This window comes from Oncorhynchus gorbuscha, linkage group LG24 (assembly GCF_021184085.1).
Source record: "Oncorhynchus gorbuscha isolate QuinsamMale2020 ecotype Even-year linkage group LG24, OgorEven_v1.0, whole genome shotgun sequence".
NCBI classification, from domain to species: Eukaryota; Metazoa; Chordata; class Actinopteri; order Salmoniformes; family Salmonidae; genus Oncorhynchus; species Oncorhynchus gorbuscha.
The window spans coordinates 19,622,891-19,646,683 of NC_060196.1; the positions used below are offsets into that span (position 1 = coordinate 19,622,891).

General features: G+C 42.1%; 1 protein-coding gene across 2 annotated transcripts in view; it reads left to right on the forward strand.

Annotated features, from left to right (window-relative positions):
- The window catches only part of acsl1a (acyl-CoA synthetase long chain family member 1a), a 57,666-nt gene that overhangs the window by 28,102 nt on the left and 5,771 nt on the right, over nucleotides 1-23,793 (forward strand). The window contains exons 3-16 of one of the 2 annotated variants that reach the window (XM_046327654.1): nucleotides 7,804-7,918; nucleotides 8,834-8,898; nucleotides 9,213-9,314; nucleotides 10,012-10,111; nucleotides 10,710-10,885; nucleotides 11,130-11,162; nucleotides 11,354-11,405; nucleotides 12,942-13,015; nucleotides 13,513-13,590; nucleotides 14,233-14,367; nucleotides 14,932-15,066; nucleotides 21,496-21,591; nucleotides 22,158-22,230; nucleotides 22,510-22,598. In XM_046327654.1, the coding sequence (XP_046183610.1) occupies nucleotides 7,804-7,918; nucleotides 8,834-8,898; nucleotides 9,213-9,314; nucleotides 10,012-10,111; nucleotides 10,710-10,885; nucleotides 11,130-11,162; nucleotides 11,354-11,405; nucleotides 12,942-13,015; nucleotides 13,513-13,590; nucleotides 14,233-14,367; nucleotides 14,932-15,066; nucleotides 21,496-21,591; nucleotides 22,158-22,230; nucleotides 22,510-22,598 (1,323 nt within the window). Of the gene's footprint in view, nucleotides 1-7,803; nucleotides 7,919-8,833; nucleotides 8,899-9,212; nucleotides 9,315-10,011; nucleotides 10,112-10,709; nucleotides 10,886-11,129; nucleotides 11,163-11,353; nucleotides 11,406-12,941; nucleotides 13,016-13,512; nucleotides 13,591-13,633; nucleotides 13,712-14,232; nucleotides 14,368-14,931; nucleotides 15,067-21,495; nucleotides 21,592-22,157; nucleotides 22,231-22,509; nucleotides 22,599-23,793 lie in introns of both variants that reach the window. The other variant, XM_046327655.1, reaches the window with a different exon arrangement.

A 23,793-nucleotide genomic window follows, 5' to 3' on the forward strand; every position in this document is an offset into this window, starting at 1 on the left:
CATCTAGGCTGTGTTCTATTTGAGAAATAGCCACCACTCCTCACTCACCCCCTCTGTCCTTGTTCACTCCACTTCACCCAGCTACAACTTGCCTCTTCTCTGCCCCCCTTCACTCGCACTCATTCGCTGTGAGTGGAAGGTGACCAGTTTCTCTAACCTCAGCCACCCCATGTAGCCTAGCTAGCTTTACCCTAGCTTTATTTAGTCATTTCAGATCCTCAAAGGGGGAGTGAACTGGGGCAGGAGGGTAGGAAACAACTTTCTGCAATGAAAAGCAGGCTTGGTGTTTTGTCTAGTGCAGCTGTGGCCAACACAGAGCACGTAGCAGTTTTTAGTAGTTTTTTTGTTTTGCTCTGTGGTTGACTGCTGCAAAAACGGATTGGCCATAGGGAAGTTAAGACAAATGCCAGATGGACTGGTCCATCTTAAACCCGTGGACATTTGTAAATATGTTTTGCATATAATTTTATGCTAATTTGGTTAATAATGGGGGCCCAAAGAAGAAAAAGAGAAAAATGGGCCAAAGTACCTGGTCATATTTGGGGTTCTTGGAGGGAAATGATTGAGGAGTTGGTATTGATAGAGAGGGAAGGAGTTTGATGTACACACTGTACAGTTGCCCCACCCTTAATACTCAAAACAAATAATTGTTGTTTTCCTTAACCTTTTTATTTAACTAAATAAAACATTTAAAGAATTAAAAAATAAATGAATATACTGATTTTTGAATTGTGCTATGTAACCAAAAGTATGTGGACACCTTGTTGAACATCTCATTGCAAAATCACGGGCATTAATATGGAGTTGGTTCCCCCTTAGTCTCCATTCTTCCGAGAAGGCTTTCCGCTAGATCTTGGAACATTGCTGCGGCATTCCAATACATCTCGAAGGTGTTTGATGGGATTGAGGTCAGGGCTCTGTGCAGGCCAGTTAAGTTCTTCCTCGCTTTGTGCGCTGGGGCATTGTCATGTTAAAACAGGAAAGGGTCTTTCCCAAACTGTTGCCACAAAGTTGGAAGCACAGAATTCTCTAGAATGTCATTGTATGCTGTAGCATTAATATTTCCCTTCACTGGAACTAAGGGGCCAGGGCCAAACCATGAAAAACGGCCCCAGACCATTATTCCTCCTCCACCAAACTTTACAGTTGGCACTATGCATTCGGGAAAGTAGCGTTCTCCTGGCATACGCAGAACCCAGATTTGTCCGTCTGACTGCCAGAGGATGAAGAGTGATTCATCATCCCAGAGAACGCGTTTCCACGGCTCCAGAGTCAAATGGCCGTGAGCTTCACACCACTCCAGCCAACGCTTTGCATTGCGCATGGTGATCTTAGGCTTGTGTGCGACTGCTCGGCCATGGAAACCCATTTCATGAAGCTACCAACGAACAGTTCTTGTGCTGGTGTTGCTTCCAGAAGCAGTTTGGACCTTGGTAGTTAGTGTTGCAACCGAGGACAGACAATTTTTTCCGCTTCAGCATTCGCCGGTCCCGTTCTGCGAGCTTGTGTGTCCTTCCACTTCGCGGCTGAGCCGCTGTTGCTCCTAGACATTTCCACTTGACAATAAGAGCACTTACTGTTGGCTGGGCCAGCTCTAGTAGGACATTAATGTAAATGACTTGTTGGAAAGGTGGCACCCTAGGACAGTGCCACATTGAAAGTCACTGAGCTCTTCAGTAAGGCCATTGTACTGCCAATTTTTGGCTATGGATATTCTATGGCTGTGTTGATTTTGATACACTTCTCAGCAATGGGTGTTGCTGAAATGGCCAAATCCACTCATTTGAAGGGGTATCCACATACGTGTTTTATGCGTATAGTGCCTTCCGAAAATATTCAGACCCCTTGACGTTTTTCACATCTTGTTTTCGTTACAGCCTTATTTCAATATGGATTATTTTTTTTAAACTCAGCAATCTACACACAATACCTCATAATGACAACTTGAGAATGGGTTTTTATAAATTGTTGCTAATTATTTAAAAAATGTCATATTTACTTAAGTATTCAGACCCTTTTCTATGGGACTTGAAATTTGATCTCCGGTGGATCCTGTTTCCATTGATCATGCTTGATGTTTCTACAACTTGATTGGAGTCCACCTGTGGTAAATTCAATTGATTGGACATGATTTGGAAAGGCACACGCCTGTGTACATAAGGTCACACAGTTGACAGTGCATGTCAGCGCAAAAACCAAGCCATGATGTCGAAGGAAATGTCCATAGAGCTACGAGACAGGGTTGTCAAGACACAGATCTGGGGATGGGTACCAAAAAATGTCTGCAGCTTTGAAGGTCCCAAGAACACAGTGGGCTCATCATACTTAAATGGAAGAAGTTTGGAACCACCAAGACTCTTCCTAGAGCTGGCCGCCCAGCCAAACTGAGCAATCGAGGGTGAAGGGCCTTGGTCAGGGAGGTCACTACGACAGAGCACTAGAGTTCGTCTGCAGCGCTCCACCAATCAGGCCTTTATGGTAGAGTGGCCAGACGGAAGCCACTCCTCAATAAAAGGCACATGACAGCCCACTTGGAGTTCTCCAAAAGGCACCTAAAGACTTTCAGACCATGAGAAACAAAATGTTCTGTTCTGCTGAAACCAAGATTGAACTCTTTCGCCTGAATGCTAAGCGTCACATCTGGAGGAAACCTGGCACCATTCTTACGGTAAAGCATGGTGGTGGCAGCATGCTGTGGGGATGTTTTTCAGGGACTGTGAGACTAGTTGGGATCAAGGGACAGCTGAACAGAGCAAAGTACAGAGATCCTTGATGAAAACCTGCTCAGGACCTCAGACTGGGGCGAAGGTTCACCTTCCAACAAACGACGACCCTAAGCACACAGCCAAGACAATGCAGGAGTGGCTTTGGGACTATGGCGCTTGTAACGCCAGGGTAGTGGGTTCGATCCCCGGGACCACCCATACGTAGAATGTATGCACACATGACTGTAAGTCGCTTTCGATAAAAGCGTCTGCTAAATGGCATTTATTATTATTATTATTCTCAATGCCCTTGATTGGCCCAGCCAGAGCCTGGTCTTGAACCTCTGTGAGACCTGAAAATAGCTGTGCAGCGACGCTCCCCATCCAACCTGACAGCTTGAGGCTCTGCAGAAAAGAATGAGAGAAACTTCCCAAATACAGGTGTACCAAGCTTGTAGTGTCATATCCAGAAGACTCGTGGCTGTAGTTGCTGCCAAAGGTGCTTCAACAAAGTACTGCGTAATATTTCAATTTTTTATATTTGTTATAAATTTACACTTTTGCTTTGTCATTATGGGTGTGTAGATTTAGGGGGGAATTAATTAATTTTATTTTTTAGAATAAGGTGTAAGAATGTGAAGTCAAGGGGTCTGAATACTTTCCCAATGCACTGTATAATGTATGTTCAAAGGTTCATCCACCCAGGACTTATCCATCAACATTGCAGAATATGCATTGTAAGTCACAGGCTTCATTAGGAAATGTGTTGCTTATACCCACAATAACAATCCGGACATCCTACCCCAACCAAAATCCCTGAATGAATTAAGATATCTGTACAATGCTGAGAGCTTGTTCTGCAGGGGTCAATGTCAGCAGAACGAACCCCAATGACTCGGTGGCATGTGACTCGTACAAGGCAAGCAGTTAAGAGCTCTGTAAATCTATTAGGGCTGCAAAAAGACAACACATGTTTGACAGCTAACTCTTGTCGCATGTGGTAAGGACTACAGACTACAAAAGCAAATCCATCTGTGCGGTCCCCATAGAAGCCTCACTCTCAGACAAGCTTAACACAGTCTATGGTCAATTTGAGACAGAAAATACCGAGCCATCCTGGAAGACTCTCGCTGCTCCGGATGTCCAGATGCTTCACCGAGGCTGACGTGAGAAACTCTCGAATGAATTAATAAATACTCAGTCGCCTGTCATGATGGCTTCCCTGGCCAGTGTGTGCTGACCAGCTGGTGGGTGTCTTCTCTGACATTTTCAACCTGTCCCTGTCCCAGGCTATAGTGCCCACCAACTTTAAGGAGGCAACCATAACTAGGTGACATGCCCAAGACTCTCGCCCCATTGCACTCACCTCCGTCATTAAGTGCTTCGAGTGGCTGGTCATGGCCCACATCAAGGCCAGAATGCCAGGCACACTCCCAATTTGCTTACTGCTCCAACAGATCCACAGAAGATGGCTTTTTCACCGCTATTTACATGACAATAACATATCTGGACAAGATTAACTCCTGTGTGAGAATGCTGTTCATTGACTACAGTTCAGCATTCAACACTATTGTTCCCACCAAGCTCAGAATCCTGGGTCTGGACACCACCCTCTACAACTGGATCCTGGACTTCCTGACCGGCAGGTAAGACCACAAGCTGTGAGGATCAGCAACAATATCCCCTACACACAGACTCTTGAAGCAGCGGCCCACCAGGGGTGTGTTCTCAGTGTTCACCCACAACTGCGTGGGTTTGCACGACACCAATTCCATCAAGTTTGCTGACGACACCATGGTTGTAGGCCTGAACCAACAACAAATCAACAAAGCCTATAGGGAGGTGGTGAGCTGGCATTGTGGTGTCATTACACCAAACTCTCCCTCAACGTCAGCAAAACAAAGGAGTTGATTCTTGACTTCAGGAAGCAGAAGAGGAAACATGCCCCAATCCACATCAACGGGACTGCAGTAGAGTCATATGTTTATGTTCCTCAAGTGTCCACATCACCGAGAACTTGCCATGGACCAATAACACCATCATTCTATGCGAGAGGGCGCAACAGCGTCTCTCCTTCCTAAGGCAGCTGAAGAAATTTGGCATGCCGCCCTGGGTCCTCTCCAAATACTACCACTGCACCATTTTAACATACTGACAGGTTGCACCATGGCCTGGTGGACGGCGCAATTCCTGTACAAGTGCAAAGCCCTCCAGTGGGTGGTGAAGACGGCCCAGTACATCACCGGGACCGTGCTCCCACACATCCAGGACATCTACTCAAAACGGTGCATGAAGGCACTCGCGTCAAGGACTCTCACAACCCCAGCCACAAACTGTTCTCTCCCTTACAGTCTCCCCGACAGTATCGAAGCATGAGGTCTGGTCCCAACAGGCTCAGAAGCTCGAAAAGCCATCGGACTGCTGAACACTTGAACTGGACTGACCACCTGCTCTGATTTATACGCAACATATCACACATGCGCACACACACACACACACACACACACACACACACACACACTCCACCCCTTTTGCCCCCAGAACAGCCTTCGTTAGTTGGGGCAGGGACTCTACAAGGTGTGGAAAGCGTTCCACAGGGATGCTGGCCCATGTTGACGCCAATGCTTCCCACAGTTGTCTCAAGTTGGCTGTATGTCCTTTGGGTGGAGGACCGTTCTTGATACACACGGGAAACTGTTGAGTGTGGAAAAACCCAGCAGCATTGCAGTTGACACAAATCGATACGCCTGGCACCTACCATACCCTGTTCAAAGCACTTAAATATTTTGTCCTGGCAATTCAACCTCTAAATGGCACACATGCACAATCCATGTCTCCGTTGTCTCAAAGCTTAAAAATTATTATTTAACCTGTCTCCTCCCCTTCATCTACACTGATTGAAGTGAATTTATTAAGGGATCATAGCGTTCACCTGGTCAGTCTGTCATGGAAAGAGCAGGTGTTAATGTTTTTGTGTGCTCCATTCATGCAGTTTATATTCATGCTACACTCACAGATCACAAATACTGCTACCAGGCTCTATTTATACTGCTCAATTTATATACTTGCACATCCTTCTCCAATACATGTAAATATTGTACTAAATTGTGCCTTCCTATATTATACTTTCTGTTCATATTCTTATCTTTTATTGTTTACAAGTTGAAGGAACATGCAAGTAAGCATTTCGTTAGATGTATAACACAGGTTTCCCATACATATGACTAATGTGAACCCATGCTATTTGGAGCATGCTAACATGGGACCTAACATGCATATTGTTTTGCACTAAACCATGCTACAGCTGTAGCCAAGTAAATAACCTGAAATCTGTGCTGAATCTTTTGCTCCATAGAATACTTTTTTTACGTATCCATAAGAAAGGTTATGTGTGTGTGTGACCGAACTGCCATTATAAATATGACACACAACCACGATGATCAAGTTTCTGTGTCTGTCTGTCAAGTCAGCCTGAATGGTCTCATTGTGACCGAAATAGGATCTGGGGAGTGCCTTTGGATGTTTGGCTTATTTCTTAGAGCTACATAAAAGCAATTCCTAAGTGCAGCAGCTAGGCCACTTGCAACATGTTAACACAAGGGTTACACAGAGAGCATGACACCATTTACTCTATTTTAGTTAAGACATGAGACATTTGTTCATGGTTGGTTTGAATGCAGGAGGTTAAGTGTGGAATTATGAAATATGTATTAAAAATCTTGGTAACAATATTTCTTTCTACCTTCTTTTTTTTCCAGACTAACATTTTTATTTTTATAACCATGGTTTTTGGGACACACACAGTAAGCAAGCATTTTCTTCCTGCCTAGCAGTAACACTTTTTCATTTCAATCGATCCAGCCCTTGATTCATTGAATCAGGTGTGTTCATACGGTGTTGAACAAAAGCCAGCACATCCTGTGGGCCCCAGGACCAAGATTGAATAAAACTGCTCTAATTGAGTAATGGGCAATGAATCTTCCCCCTGCAAGGACTGGTGTGGATGCATGCCTTTGTTCCAGCCAAGCAGTTACTATTCTACTAATCACCTAACCATAATCTTCAATTTAGAATTTGGTTATTTGAATTAGGTGTGTTGCTGCTTGGCTAGAACAGAATTCTGTACACAGACCAGCCCTCATCGGGTAAGACTGCCCTGTCCACCACATATTGCCTGCTAATCTGGATTTCTTTTAGCTAAATATGCAGGTTTAAAAATATATACTTCTGTGTATTGATTTTAAGAAATGCATTGTTTATGGTTAGGTACAGTCGTACAACGATTGTGATTTTTTTTGCAAATGTGCTTTTGTTAAAGCCATCCCCTGTTTGGCAAAGTTGGCTGTCGTTGTTAGGAAGAAATAGTCTTCACACAGTTCGCAACGAGCCAGGTGGCCCAAACTGCTGCATATACCCTGACTCTGTAAGAGAAGTGACAACTTTCCTAGGTAATATTGCCTGCTAACATCTAACTAAATATGCAGGTTTAAAAATATATACTTGTGTATTGATTTAAGGCATTGATGTTTTTGTTAGGTACACGTTGGAGCAACCCAACGACAGTCCTTTTTCACGAATGCGCACCTCATCGATTTACATGCAACGCATCGATTTATATGCAACGCATGACACGCTAGATAAAGTAGTAATATCATCAACCATGTGTAGTTAACTAGTGATTATGATTTTTTTTATATAAGAAGTTTAATGCTAGCTAGCAACTTACCTTGGCTTCTTACTGCATTCACGTAACAGGCAGGCTCCTTGTGGAGTGCAATGAGAGGCAGGTGGTTAGAGCGTTGGACTAGTTAACCGTAAGGTTGCAAGATTGAATCCCTGAGCTGACAAGGTAAAAATATGTCGTTCTGCCCCTGAACAAGGCAGTTGACCCACCGTTCCTAGGCCGTCATTTTAAATAAGTATGTGTTTTTAACTGACTTGCCTAGTTAAATAAAGAAAAAATAAATGGCCAAATCGGTGTCCAAAAATACAGATTTCCGATTTGTTATGAAAACTTGGAATCGGCCCTAATTAATCGGTCGACCTCTATTTCAAAATGTTCTTAAGACCCAACTTAACTATGTCTCTCTCCTCACAGGGTGACGGTTACGTCAGGCGGTCTATTCTGAATAACGACGATGAGCACATGACACACTACTACAGTGACGCGCGGACCATGTACGAAGTATTCCTCCGAGGCCTGCGGGTGTCCAGTGAGTACTCTTCAACAAACAACACTTTCTTTTTTTTGGGGGTGTTTTTTTAATCGTTTCTTTATTTAGTTGATGCGTAGACTCAAAGGACAACAGGCATGCAGCCACAGACAAGTCAGTCTTAATAGTAAGCAACCTTATTAGTAAATCAATATTTTGATAGTTCATTTGAGTAATATACAGTTGAGGGAGATGTATGTTATGCTGATAAATAGTCTGTATATATTGCAAAAACATGGCAAGGTAAACCACAACACAATGATTTGATGGTAATGTGCCTAATTCAATTGAAATCACCACATGCAATATTATACAGTTATCATCGTCTGAAACTCTACCTCTAGGAATTTAGGGTTTCTTAACTTTTTTCATTAAAGTTGTCCTACTAAAACTGTCTGCATCATGCTATTATTTTCAGCAGCACACTATTGGGATGTGTGCATTATTCTCTGCAAGATTGGTGTAATCCTGCCGACCTATGGTTGTAACCAGACCTAGGTTCAAATACGATTTGTTATCTTTCAAATACTTTTAGCCTTAGCTTTTGTCGCCTGGAGCGCCAGATGGAAGGATTTGTATTCTATTGGTTCCATTGTGCCAGGCAAGCTCAATCAAGCACCGACAAAAATGAGTTTGAATAGTATTTTAACCCTGGTCTGGTTCTAAATGACTTATTATTATAAGATCAACTTGTATTGGTCGCGTACACAGATTTGCACATTATCGCAGGTGCAGCAAAATGTTTATGTTCCCGAGGGCCAACACTGGAGTAATAATGAACAATGTGAACAAAATTCTACAGCTTTTGTATTAAGTTGTGAGAAGAATATCGTATAAGGACCATGGTTTTCCATCAGTAAGCATTTAGAGAACTGCAGTGTTGTCGTCACAAGGGCACTGTCTTTTACTTTCCAGATGATGGGCCCTGTCTAGGATCACGAAAACCCAACCAGCCTTACGAGTGGCTGTCATACCGAGAGGTGAGCTATACTGCCATTTTTCTTCAGATGGAAAAGGTAGTTCCAGTTGGCTTCTCTTTGAGCAACGGACTTTAGACATGTTATAGCTAATTTGGTTAATTAGTTCGTTCTTCAGTCAGTTTTTAAAAAAACAATTAACTGAATAGGATATATACGCCATTAACAAATGAGATTTGCATAGTGCCCATCTTTATATAGATGTTTTACTTTTTTATCTTTGTAATTCATAATGAATTCCCTCAAACCGGTATGTGTCATATGATTGTTCAAAATGGGGAAAAGTAAGAGCGTCTTTTGCTATTTGTTTTGTGAAGGTTGCAGACAAAGCCGAGTGCATTGGCTCGGCTCTCCTCCACAGGGGGCACTCCCAGACTGGAGACAAGCATATCGGCATCTTTTCCCAGAACAGGCCAGAGGTAAGAGGAATGAGCAGCAACAATTCTTTCTCTCCCTCTTTCTTGCACACTCTTCCTTTTATTTGTGCGCACATCTCCTTTTACATATAGGCCTGTTTTAAGGCCGGTCCTCACTAGACATCGCCAGCAACAACGTCGCCTATGGGCACAAACCCACCGTCGCTGGACCAGACCGGACTGGCAAAAAGTGCTCTTCACTGACTAGTCGTGTTTATCGTCATAGAATGAGTTTTGCACAGAGACCTGTACTCTGGAGTGGGATAGAGGTGGAGGGTCCGTCATGGTCTGTGGAGGTGTGTCACAGTATCATCGGACTGCGCTTGTTGTCATTGCAGGCAATCAACACTGTGCGTTACAGGGAAGGCAACTTCCAGGTGCCTTGGTGGAAGAGTGAGGTAACATCTCACAGCAAGAACTGGCAAATCTGGTGCAGTCCATGAGGAGGAGATGCACTGCAGTACTTATGTGACTGGTGGCCCATCAGATACTGTCTGTGTAGTTCGTTTGTTGAATCTTATGTTCATACAAATACTTAGACATGTTAAGTTTGCTGGAAATAAATGCAGTTGACAGTGAGGAAGTTTCTTTTTTTGCTGATTTTAGTATATGCTTTTAGCAAGAACGATTTCGGACCTCTGCGTCAAACCTTGATAAAGTTTTACCCATGTACTGATGTTATCCATGTCCTCTCCTACAGTGGACCATTTCAGAGCTGGCCTGTTACACATACTCCCTGGTGTGTGTACCACTGTATGACACGCTAGGCCTTGAGGCCATTGAATACATCATCAACCAAGGTATGTCACAAGGCAACCACAAACCCCATTTGGAACAAGGTCACAAAAGTGCGGGCTGATATCCAAAATCGACCCCTAGACTTTTCCTTAGAAACAGAATAACTAGAACAGGAAAAGCCCCTTAGTCTGTCAATTTTACTCATGGGTACCACACACACAATATTCTATATTACAGATCTAGATGTGCGAAGGGGCTACAGTAGCTACATTCCACACTGGCAAATGTCTCTTGGCTTCCTCACCAGCTGTAGAATGAACTAGTATCAACCAGCATACATGGCGGCCCTCAAATATTTGTTTATGATATAGAAGTTATTATTTCAAACATTACTTTAGATTGTCATATAAACTTATGAAGCATTATGATACACTGAAATCTCACAATAGCACTGAAAACGTAAAAGAGTTTATGCAGATTACATGTCATTAGATGACAAGTCATGGTTATGTCACTGCTGTAGGCATTATACAAGAACGCTCAATTAATGTGTAACTAAATTAATTTCTCAGGACAAAAGACAGGACTAAACCTCGACCGTCACGGAACATAAAAAAATAAGTTGACAATAAATAACCCAGTGCCATCCCATGTTTTCAGCCGCCGTCTCTACTGTGATCTGCGACTCGGCGGAGAAAGCGCGGCTCATCCTGGACTGCGTGAGTGGCAAGGAGCACACATTGAAGACCATCGTGCTCATGGAGTCCTTTGACGAGGAGCTGATGGCCCGCGGGCAGCAGAGCAGCATCGAGATCCTTAGCCTGAAGGATGTGGAGGTAAGCTCTAAAATGTAATGTACTTCTATGTTTACAGTATTCCCGTTTAGCCAAGGCTCTTATCCAAAGGCTCATTGAGAGAACCAGCTTGTTCGAGCAGGATCCTCATGTTGATATTTTCTCTAGTTTTGTTTGGTTATGCTTATCCCAGATATGTTTTCTTATGTTAGAGCTGATGTTTCAATGCGGGAAAAAATGTAACTGAATTGTCATATTTTCTTTACTGTTCCATTGTCACCCTCAGGCTGTTGGCAAGGCCCACCACCACCAGCCATTGGTGAGTAGGACTGTTAAAATCCATATTGCGGTTCATTCAGTGGCGATTTAATGAATCCCAAAGAAACAAATATAAGTAGTAGGTTATTACTGTCTTTACTATGTTATTTGTTTGTGAATATCTGGTATGTCTGTACTGTTAAAATAACGTGCTACTAGTTCGCTCTTAAATCACTTTGTGATCTGCTATAGCCCCCAACACCAGAGGACCTGGCACTCATCTGCTTCACTAGTGGAACCACAGGTGTGTGCGCATGAATTCTGCCTTCATGTCATTACTCCGTATTTCAGAATTTGCATATCCCACATTAAAACAATCAAATGTATTTTATAAAGCTTTTTATTTTTTTTACATCGGTAGTTGTCACAAATTGTTTTACAGCTTCTACCCCCAAGGCATAAGACTGCTGAGGAAATTAATTAAATTGCCACCCGGACTATTTGCATTGCCCCCCCCCTCCCCTTTGTTTTACACTGCTGCTACTTGCTGTTTATTATCAATGCATAGTCACTTTACCCCTACCTAAATGTACAAATTACCCAATCCTACTTGAGTAAAAGTCTAGAAGTATTTGGTTTTCAATATCCTTAAGTAGCAAAAATACATGTAATTGATCAAATATACATCAGAGTCAAGTGTTAATAATTTCAAATTCCTTATATTACGCAAACCAGACAGAACCATGTCGTTGTTTACATTTTTTAAAATTTACAGATAGCCAGGGGCACACTCCAACGCTTAGACATAATTTACAAATAAATTATAAGATTGTGAATTGAACCATTTGTCCTGCTAAGCATTCAAAATGTCAGGGCAAATGTAAGAAGTAAAAAGTACCTTATTGTTTAGGAATATAGTGAAGTAAAAGTTGTCCCAAATATAAATAGCGAAGTAAAAATACTACACTACTGCAAATTACCTCAACTAACCTGTACCCCTGCCCATTGACTCGTTACCGGTACCCCTGTATATAGCCTCATTACTTTTTATTTGATTTTAGTAAACATTTTCTTAATTCTATTTCTTGAACTGCATTGTTGGTTAAGGACTTGTAAGTAAGCATTTCACGGTAAGGTCTACCTACACCTGTTGTATTTGGCGCATGTGACAAATAAAATATGAATTGATTTGAGATAGACATCCTAAAACCCCATAGAATAAGCAATGCAGAGGTAGAAACACTGTGGCCAGGAAAAACTAATTGGAACAGGAAGAAACAGAGGGGTGACCAGTCCTCTTCTCGCTGTACCGGGTAGAGATTTAAGAGTACCATTTAAGTCCCGATTTTGTTTTGTCAAGAAGTTCATAGGGGACCAGCACGGTCGGAGAATAACCTTAATGGCTATAGAGGGTTCAAACGTTTCAAGACTCTTAAGGTCAGGCTTTTCATAGTAAGGGATTCAAAGTAGAGAGAGTAGACATTTTTTTAAAGTATGAACAGTCTTATTTCAAAAGCAACACAGTAGAACAATAGGCCAGGACACTGACATGTATAATGCAATACAAATAGTATAATGCAATACAAATAGTATGATAGTCAAGTGTGAAGAAACACTCACTGACATACTGTGCACATGCATGATCAGGAGGATGTGTGTTACACTTGGACCCTCGTGACAAGAATGATCCAGTTGATAAACTGTACTAATCCGTTTCCATGAATGGAGACACATGAATTACTGACTCTTTTAAAAAAAAAAATTATTAGTGATATTGTGTACTGAAAACGTGAAGCATCTAACCTTCAAGATTTAATAAATGGTTTTCTTTTACTCCCAGGAAACCCAAAGGGTGGAATGCTTACACATGGCAATGTTATTGCCAATTGTGCTGCATTCATCAAGATAACAGAGGTAAACTAACCACCCTTTTGATTAATTTGTTCCTTGAATGGCTTATCAAAGGAAGTGTAAGCATTGTGAATATCAAAAGAAAAATAGGTATCGTGAAACTAAGTGTTTTCTTATAACAGTAAGTAGAATGTATTCAAACTGGTAACAATAGAAAACAAGTTCTTATTTGCAATAACAAACCCAGCTATTTTTATCTTAACATTTTCCTCTGCTTAGATGGGCAAGTGAAACAAAATGGGCACTTTATTATGCTTAGTGTCACGTTAACATGTACTGTTGTATTCCACAATGTGTGGAAAGCTGCTATTACCAAGCCTTTGCACTTCCTTACCCACCCCCCTGCTAAATGCCCTTCAAAATCCAGTCAGTTATTTTTTTCTCTCACTCTTGTTCCTCAATCTTCATGTTGCCTGACTTTCCTGTCTGTCCTCTCCTATCCGTTCCCTTTTTTTTCCTTTTTTCCCTTCCATATCTTTTTTTCCGCTCTGTCCACTCAGGGCATACTCAAGCCCAGCACTAAGGATGTGCTCATCTCCTTCCTGCCATTGGCCCACATGTTTGAGAGGGTTTTTGAGGTAATGCAATGCCTGACGCGGGTGGGGTGTGTGTCTTCCGCAGGTGCACTGCATGCTGAACCTCCACGACATTCACATGTCCTACCTACCTCTAGCACACATGTTTGAGAGGGTAGTGGAGGTACGTACTGAAACTGATAGAATGACGAGAAGCAGGAACCCCTCGTTTCTTTTTACCCTTGTTAAAACTGAGACTGCAAGGATTGACCATCCATGATATCAGAATTGGAGTTTTAACCTTGTTTTGTGGCTATGTAGTGTTTTGTTTACATTTTCTTTGTTTATCAACATTGGAGTAAAATAAGCTTATTTTGGATTCTGATGGGGTATGACAGTTGGACGAAGCTCATCAGGCTTAAGTTACACACGGATTCTTGAAGTGTGTGTGTGTGTGTGTAGATAATTATATTTATTTTAAAAGGCCAAAAAATGGTTGTAGCAATTGTGGATTGCCCCCTTTTTTAAATACACTTGATGTCAAATAATTGAGCTTAGCTTGATTTAGTTTGCCCATTAACACAAGATCAAACTCAAAGCTAGATCACCTAAAATTTATTGGAACATATTTGACACGTGTACTTGACAGTTAACGGACACTTCCTTTTTCATCTGCCTCCTTCTCACACCTCCACCCTTCTCCAGGGAGTGATCCTGGTGCACGGTGCACGTATTGGCTACTTCCAGGGGGACATTCGGCTCCTGATGGACGACCTGAAGACCCTGCAGCCAACAGTCTTCCCTGTCGTCCCCCGCCTGCTGAACCGCATGTTTGACAAGGTCAGATATACTGTAGACCCTGAAGGAAGTTTTCAACAATAATATGACCGTATCATTTAGTACCAGTAGCTGGATTTATTTTAATGGGACATGCATAAAAGATGAATAGAAAAATGTCTTGGAATAGTTGTACATGTGTATTGAAACCTTACTTATAGCATGGGTAAGTGTGGGCAATGGTATGAAAAGCAAGACGCTTCATAAACATTGCAAAGGTGGGTTGAACTGAATTTGACCACAAATGTTTCAAATACCTTAGTGGCCTAGATTGCTTTGGGGTTTGATATATTGTTGAATACTCTCTTTTCTTTGGAGAAGGGGTGGTAGGTAGCTCAGAGATCAGACGGGTGGACCAGTAGCTGGACAGGCACTGGTTCAAATCCTGGGCTGGGCTATAAAAGAGCAAACTGAACTGTCATCCAATGGTCTACTGCTTTCCAGGTTGTCGCTATCCATCCACTCCAGTTTTGCCCTTGATGAAGGCACAAGGTTGGGAGCTGGGCATAAGACCAATATCCTTTGCAAGATAAATAAATACGATGTATTTTCCTCTCTCCTTCAAAGATCTTCGGACAGGCCAACACGCCACTGAAAAGATGGCTGCTGGTTTTCGCCTCCAGGAGGAAGCATGCGGAGATGATGAATGGCATAGTCAGGAAGGACAGCTTGTGGGACAAGCTCATCTTCCAAAAAGTCCAGGTACCCATGGATAGGAACCTGATGGTTGTGCTAGAAAGGACAATGTTGACTTTAATGTTGCAACTTATATGAGCCAGGTTTTGGTTCTGGGTGAGGGTTAAGGTTAGGAACGGCAGGTAGCCTAGTGGTTAGTGTTGGGCCATGAGCCAAAAGGTTGCTAGATCGAATCCCCCGAGCAAGGTAAAGGTAAAAATATGTTAAATAAAAATGTTTTTTAGGATTGTGGGTATTGTAAAGATGAGGGTTAATGGTAAAAATAATTGGTGGTAAGAAAGTGCCACACATGAGTATTTTTCATCATGGCAAATTTGTATGAAGCATTATAATGCAACACTTAAAAGGATTAGCTCCCTTTAAAAAAAAAACATTCGCCTGAGATGACATACCCAAATCTAACTGCCTGTAGCTCAGGCCCTGAAGCAAGGATATGCATGTTTTGGTACCATTTGAAAGGAAACACTTTGAAGTTTATGGAAATGTGAAGGGAATGTAGGAGAATATAACACATTAGATCTGGTAAAATATTATACAAAGAAAAAAAGGAAATGTATGTGTGTGTGTGTCATCTTTGAAAGGCCATGTTATTCCAGCCCAGGTGCAATTTAGATTTTGGCCACTAGATGGCATCAGTGTATGTCAAGTTTTAGCCTTATCCAATGAACCATTGCATTTCTGTTCAAAATTTTGTATCAAGACTGCCCAAATGTGCCTAATTTGTTTCTTAATAACTTTTCATGTTCAAAATTATGCACTCAAATTCTCAATGATATTCTAGCTACTATAAATTGGACATTGCAGTTGGATAACAAGAATTGAATCTGTCTGCCAAGATCAGATATGTCTATGTCCAGATATGTCTGTCCTGAGAAATGTTCTTGTTACTTATAACTTCATGCTAATGGCATTAGCCTATGTTAGCTCAACCGTCCCGTGGAAGGCACACCGATCCCAAAGGAGTTTGATTGGGGGGAAAAATGCACTGAGTAGAATCCAGAGGATAACATGTTTCCAACATCGTCCCTGATTGAATACCCCCACAGACCCCAATATCGAAAAATACTTTTATCTTACAGTCCGCCCCATCCCGGATCCGGGATCGTGACTACAACCTCAAGCTCATTACCATAACGCAAAATTAGCGATTTCTGAAAATTGCAAATTAAATGAAATAAATATGCCTATCCTCAAGCTTATCCTTTTCTTAACAATCCTGTCGTCTCAGATTTTCAAAATATGCTTTAGAACCAGAGAAAATCAATAATTTGTGTAAGAGTGGTGATAGCTAGCTTAGCATTTAGCACGCAACATTCACAAAAACCAGCAAAGGGATCAAATAAAATAATTTACCTTCAGATGTTTCAATGAGGAGACTCTCAGTTACATAGCAGATGTCCAGTTTTTCCTGAAAGATGCTTGTGTAGGACACAACGTTCCGTTTTGTTACTATGCATTTGGCTACCGAAACTAACCGAAAATTCAGTCACCTAAATGTCAAACTTTTTTCCGAATTAACTCCATAATATCGACTGAAACATGGAAAACGTTGTTTGAATCAATCCTCAAGGTGTTTTGTCATATCTCTTCATTGAAATCCCTTCCCTGGAAGCGTGCATTCTTCTCTGATTCGGATGGAAAAATACTGTTACCTGACTTTTGCGCACCAATTTCCACGCAGACACCGTGCGGGACACTTGGTAATTGTAGGCTCTTATGGTCAATCTTCCAATGATATGCCTACAAATACGTCACAATGCTGCAGACACCTGGGGGAAACGATAGGAAGTGTCCGTTCATTCCTGTCGCATTCAAAGCCATATAAGGAGATCATGGAAAACGTGCCTCCAGAAATCCTGTTGATTTCCTGGTCACTCAAACATCTTGGTTTTGCCTGTAGATTCTGTTCTATGGCACTCACAGTGAAAATCTTTACAGTTCTGGAAACGTCAGTGTCTTCTTTCCAAAACTATCAATTCCAAGCATAGTCGAGCATCTTTTCGTGACAAAATATTGCGCTTAAAACGGGCATGTCTTTTTATCCAAAAATGAAATACTGCCCCTAGAGTCTTAACAGGTTAAGGTTGTCTATTGCAGTGGTTCTCAAATTGTTTTGCCTCTGGACCCATATTTAACCAGGTCTGTCGCGACCCAGTATTTGCATCGCAAAAAATTGCTTGAAATGCAATCTGTAAAACTATACTGAACAAAAATATAGATGCAAAAATGTCATTGATTCTACGGAGTTAACAGTCCAGATAAAGAAATCGGTCAATTGAAATAAATGCCCTAATCTATGGATTTTACATGACTGGGCAAGAGCACAGCCATGGTTTGGCCTGATAAGGCAAAGGCCCAGCCAATCAGAATTAGTTTCTCTCAAAGGGCTTTATTATAGACGCACCCACTCAGACGAACCCGCGGGTGAAGAAGTCTGTGGCGGTCCTGGGCTGGTGTTACATGTGGTCTGCGGTTGTGAGTCTGGTTGGACATGCTGACGAATAGTCTAAAACAATGTTGGATGCAGCTTATGGTAGAGAATTAACATTAATTGAACATTTCTGCAGTCAGCATGCGAATTGCATGCACCCTCAACTGCATATTTTAGTGGCCTTTTTATTGTCCTCAGCACAAGGTGGACCTGTGTAATGATCATGCTATTTTAATGAGCTTCTTGATAGCCACACCTGTCAGGTGGATGGATTAACTTTGCAAAGGGGAAATGCTCACTAACCGGGATGCGCACACAACTTGAGAGAGAGAAGCCTAAAGTGTATATGGAATATTTCTGGGTTCTTTTCTCAGCTCATGAAACATGGGACCAACACTTTACATGTTATGTTTTTATATTTTTTTCTGTCTTTTAAATGCTGTATTTTCATTACATTTCTACATTTAATATCATGGGAACAACATTCCCAACACTTTCATTGTTAGTAATTACTTTTTGCCCATATTGTTGATCAGTGACGATTTTAGCATATAAATCTTGGTGGGGCAGACTCGCCACCTATTTTTTTGAATTCTTGGCAGCAAAGCCGCTACACAACACAGCACTAAACAATACATTAATTGGACTATAATGGTGAAAGTGCCCACAATGTTAGGGCCTACACAAAGCTGTCGCAACAGCAGTCCCAAAGTCAGGTGTAGTAGCAGTGGTAAGGTTCTCTTGAACTCACTGAAGTCTGAAATGTCAAAGTTTCCAGTTGTTTTGAATGCAGCAGAAGTCGTGCTGGATTGACAGCATGGCCAATGTTGAATGTTTATCCTTTGAAGCTTGGAAAAGACTCTTAATCCCAGACTTGGCCCACACACCAACTCCCCTGAATAGCAGGCTAGTGACTGTTTAGCAGATTCCTTCCAAACCACTCATTGTTGAATTTGCGATTTTCAACTTCTTGTGTAATGTTTATGGCCGATGAGCACCAATTCGCTTTATCGATAATTTCTCTTCATATGACAAAGATTGAAAAGGATTTGTCAGTAGATTGTCGACTTGATTCCTTCATGATGATCAGTCCAATCATAGTTACGGTAGATATGTTATTTGATGTAAATTTATCTGTGGCCAATGACCTTTTGCCTTCTTGGATGGGCACTTGTAATATAACTATGGCAGCACCCAAGGGGCTTGAATTTTCTAGCACTCACCTTAGATTTTGCGGTGATGTAGTGTCCCTATGAGTGACAGAACACTAAGTCAATCACGTGGCAACTAGAGAATATTACCAACCCCTATGCTCAGTATTTTCTGCTGGCTGCCCCACCACCACAGATAGCAAAAAAGAGACTGTTTCTATGCGGCTTTATTAACTCAATGATTTTATTTATATATATTTTTTTTTATTTGCTGGCAGATATCAAATGTTATTTGTCACATGTGCTGAATACAACGGGTAGACTTTACAGTGAAATGCTTACTTACAAGCCCTTAACCATCAATGCTGTTTTAAGAAAAATACCTAAATAAAAAAATATTAATATAAAAGTAACAAATAATTAAAGCTCAGCAGTACAATAACAATAGCGAGGCTATACAGGGGGTACCGGTATGGAGTCAGTGTGCGGGGGCACAGGTTGAGGTAATGAAAATATTAATTTTCAGTCTGCTGCCTCAGTTTGTATGATGGCAATTTGCATATACTCCAGAATGTTATGAAGAATGATCAGATGAATTGCAATTAATTGCAAAGTCCCTCTTTGCCATGCAAATAAACTGAATCGCCCCAAAACATTTCCACTGAATTTCAGCCCTGCCACAACAGTACCAGCTGACATGTCAGTGACTCTCTCGTTAACACAGGTGTGAGTTGACTAGGACAAGGCTGGAGATCACTCTGTCATGATGATTGAGTTTGAATAACAGACTGGAAGCTTCAAAAGGAGGGTGGTGCTTGGAATCACTGTTCTTTCTCTGTCAAACATGGTTACCTGCAAGGAAACACGTGCAGTCATCATTGCTTTGCACAAAAAGGGCTTCACCGGCAAGGATATTGCTGCCAGTAAGATTGCACCTAAATTAAACATTTTATCGGATCACCAAGAACTTCAAGGAGAGCAATTCAATAGTTGTGAAGATGGCTTCAGGGTGCCCAAGAAAGTCCTGCAAGCACCAGGACAGTCTCCTAAAGTCGATTTTAGCTGCGGGATCAAGGCACCACCAGTACAGCGCTTGCTCAGGAATGGTAGCAGGCAGGTGTGAGTGCATCTGCATGCACAGTAAGGCGAAGGACTTTTGGAGGATGGCCTGGTGTCAAGAAGGGCAGCAAAGAAGCCACTTCTCTCCGGGAAAAACATCAGGGAAAGATTGATATTCTGCAAAAGGTACAGGGATTGGACTGCTGAAGACTGGGATAAAGTCATTTTCTCTGAATCCCCTTTCCGAATGTTTGGGGCATCTGGAAAAAAGCTTGTCCAGAGAAGACGAGGTGAGCACTACAATCAGTCCTGCGTGATACCAACTGTAAAGCATCCTGGGACCATTCATGTGTGGGGTTGCTTCTCTGCCAAGGGAGTAGGCTCACTCATAATTTTGCCTAAGAACACACCCATGAATAAAGAATAGTAACAACACATCCTCTGAGAGAAACTTCTCCCAACCATCCAGGAACAGTTTGGTGATGAACCGTGCCTTTTCCAGCATGATGGAGCACCTTGCCATAAGGCAAAAGTGATAACTAAGTGGCTCGGGGAGCAAAACATCTATATTTTGGGTCCATGGCCAGGAAACTCCCCAGACCTTAATCCCATTGAGAACTTGTGGTCAATCCTCAAGAGGCTGGTGGACAACCAAAAACCCACAAACTCCAAGCAATTATGCAAGAATTGGCTGCCATCAGTCAGGATGTGGCCCAGAAGTTAATTGACAGCATGCCAGGGTGGATTGCAGAGGTCTTGAAAAAGGGTCAAAACTGCAACTATTGACTGTTTGCATCGACTTCATGTAATTGTCAATAAAAGCCTTTGACACTTATGAAATGCTTGTAATTATACTTCAGTATTCCATAGTAACATCTGACAAAAATATCTAAAGACACTGAAGCAGAAAACTTTGTGGAAATTAATATTTGGTAGATGTATTAAACTTTTTTCTTTTTTTTAACACTGAACAAATTCTTATATACAATGACAGCCTACTGGGGAACAGTGGGTTAACTGCCTTGTTCAGGGGCAGAACGACAGATTTTTATCTTGTCAACTAAGGATGGTTTCTGGGATAATGGTGTTGATGTGAGCCATGACCAGCATTTTAAAGCATTTCATGCGACATGTGAGTGCTACAGGTCGGTAGTCATTTAGGCAGGTTAGCTTAGTGTTCTTTGGCACAATGACTATGGTGGTCTGGTTGAAACATGTTATTACAGACTCAGTCAGGGACTGGTTGAAAATGTCAGTGAAAGCACTTGCCAGTTGGTCAGCGCATGCTCTGACTAGACGTTCTGGTAATCCGTCTGGCCCTGCGACCTTGTGAATGTTGACCTGTTTAAAAGTCTTACATCGGCTGCATGTTTCACTGTTACTTGCCTCATTGTGAGCATGGAAGTAATGCTGACACATTAATGCCAAAATAACATTTAATACAGGCAACAATAAAATAACTGGTAGGCTTCAAAACTGGTCGTCACTGTCGTTGAAGGTTAACAAACTCACTGGTTTGAGACCAGAAAATCAACCAAAAATGGCACTGCTAATAGCTCTATATTAAATTATTGAAAAAATAGTTTAGAGATTAAATTATTTAAATGTAAATTCATAATTTCTACAACTGGCATTTTGTTTCTCTTCTTTAAACCCCCCCACCCAAAAAAAAAAAAATATATATATATATATAATTACTCAGACATTTGCGACCCAAATTTGAGAATCTCTGTTCTATTGTGTGAGGTACAACCATGGATGTCAATAACGTCTTTCCTCCTTTGTGTTCTCCAGAACAGTCTTGGGGGTCGTGTGAGGCTGATGATCACAGGAGCGGCCCCAGTGTCTCCAACCGTCCTGACTTTCATTCGGGCCGCTCTTGGCTGCCAGGTGAGACTTCCCTTCATGGATTTACAAATGAAATGACAGGTGCAAGAAAGGATAAACTCCCTCTAATCCATGCTTCTACCAATCCAATGCTTATAAATGCGTGGGGAAGAGTGCACAAATGCAACCATTCTCAGGAATTTGGATGCGGAGCCTGGTTGCGTTCCAATTCTCTAACCTAATTCTCATGCCTTTTTAAAAGCATTGTTTGGATTGGTGCAAGCATGGCTGGAAGGAGTTTCCCCCATATTCATCACACCTTTTAAATCCTTCAGGGAAAGTTTACAAGTAGAGAATTGGAATCTAGCCCGTCTCATACCCTAGAGGCAGGTCCCTCTTTTGAACTTTCCTGTTTGTTCAACAGGATTCACCTTAGAAGGAACATAATTGACGATCTTTCTATCAGTCAAAACAATCAAGTCATGCTTGGGAATCAACCTCACACCTTTCGGCAACCTTTCGGCACTCTGGCTGCTGTGGTGCAGAAAGATAGATGACACTAGCATGAGAAACACAAGTTACTTAATTACAATGCTTTCAAATAAATATCTGCTGCCTCTACTTGACAGTTTTACGAAGGCTATGGTCAGACTGAGTGCACAGCCGGGTGCACCATGTCCATGCCTGGGGATTGGACAGCAGGTAATGCACATATTCAAGCGTTACTGAAGCATTCAATTGCTACCACATCGCACAATGCATACCACATCGCACAATGCATACCACCACATGTTTAATCCAACAAACAAGTCACACAAATGTCTCTACTCTGATTCTACAATGAACAAGAACAGTTTTACTTCGGTGTCTTGTGTGGCTCACTGGAACCTTCATGAAACCTTATGAGACCATGTTGGTATTATGAAAGACCAGCCAAATAAAGTGTTACTGGAATGTGACAACTCATCTCTTTTTGCCCAGGTCATGTGGGGGCTCCACTGCCCTGCAACTATGTAAAGCTGGTGGACGTGACTGAGATGAACTACTTTGCTGCCAATGGGGAAGGAGAGGTGAGGTGTTTAGACCAATGGAAGTCCCACCTCCGTCTCAAATTGCTCCCTGTCCCTCCCCCTTGGCCCTAACTAGTCGATGTTAGCATATCTGAAGGGTCTGGATAGGTATAAGCACTAGTGGTAAAGCTTCCACCATACTGATCTGCAAACATTGAAGAATAAGGGCTAAGCCCAGTGGTAGGGTTTTAAGTTTGTTTTGACAAACTTAAAACAATGTAAACACCATGGAAATTCCACACATGGGGCCCCCGTGTTGTTGATAGATCAGAATCTCCTCATTAACACCCATCAAAATTAGCCTGTCAACTTCAATACATGTTCATGTCATCGTCACCAATCAACTGCATTACACTTAAAAAACGACTTCATATACCACCATCGCTCTCTATATGGCTAGCTATGCTACCAGCTTATCTGAACCGGAGTTAGCATTTAGCAGACAGACACTATATATACAAAAGTATGTGGACATCAAATGAGTGGATTCAGCTATTTAGTCACACCTGTTGCTGATGGGTGTATAAAATCGAGCACACAACCATGCAATCTCCACAGACAAACATTGGCAGTAGAATGGCCTTACTGAAGGGCTCCGTGGCATTCAACATGGCACCGTCATAGGATGCCACCTTTCCAACAAGTCAGTTCGTAAAACTTCTGCTCTGCTAAAGCTGCCCCAGTCAACTGTAAGTGCTGTTATTGTAAATGACTTAAATGTAAATGTGAAATGGAAACGTCTGGGAGCAGCAACGGCTCAGCCACAAAGTGGTAGACCACACAAGCTCACGTACCGGGAGTGCCGAAGCATGTAGTGCGTAAAATTGTCTGTTGGTTGCAACACCCCCCTGAGTTCCAAGATGCCTCCGGAAGCAACATCGGCACAAGAGACTGTTTGTCGGGAGCTTTGTGAAATGGGTTTCCCTATGGCCGAGCAGCCGCACACATGACTAAGGTCACCGTGCTCAATGCCAAGCGTCGGCTGGAGTAGTGTAAAGCTCACTGCTATTAGACTCTGGAGCAGTGGAAACTCATTCTCTGGAGTGATGAATCACGATTCACCATCTAGCAGTCAGACGGATGTGTCTGGGTTTGGTGGATGCCAGGAGAACGCTACCTGCCCCAATGCATTTGGTGGAGGAGGAATAATGGGGCTGTTTTTTATGGTTTGGGTTAAGCCCCTTAGTTACAGTGA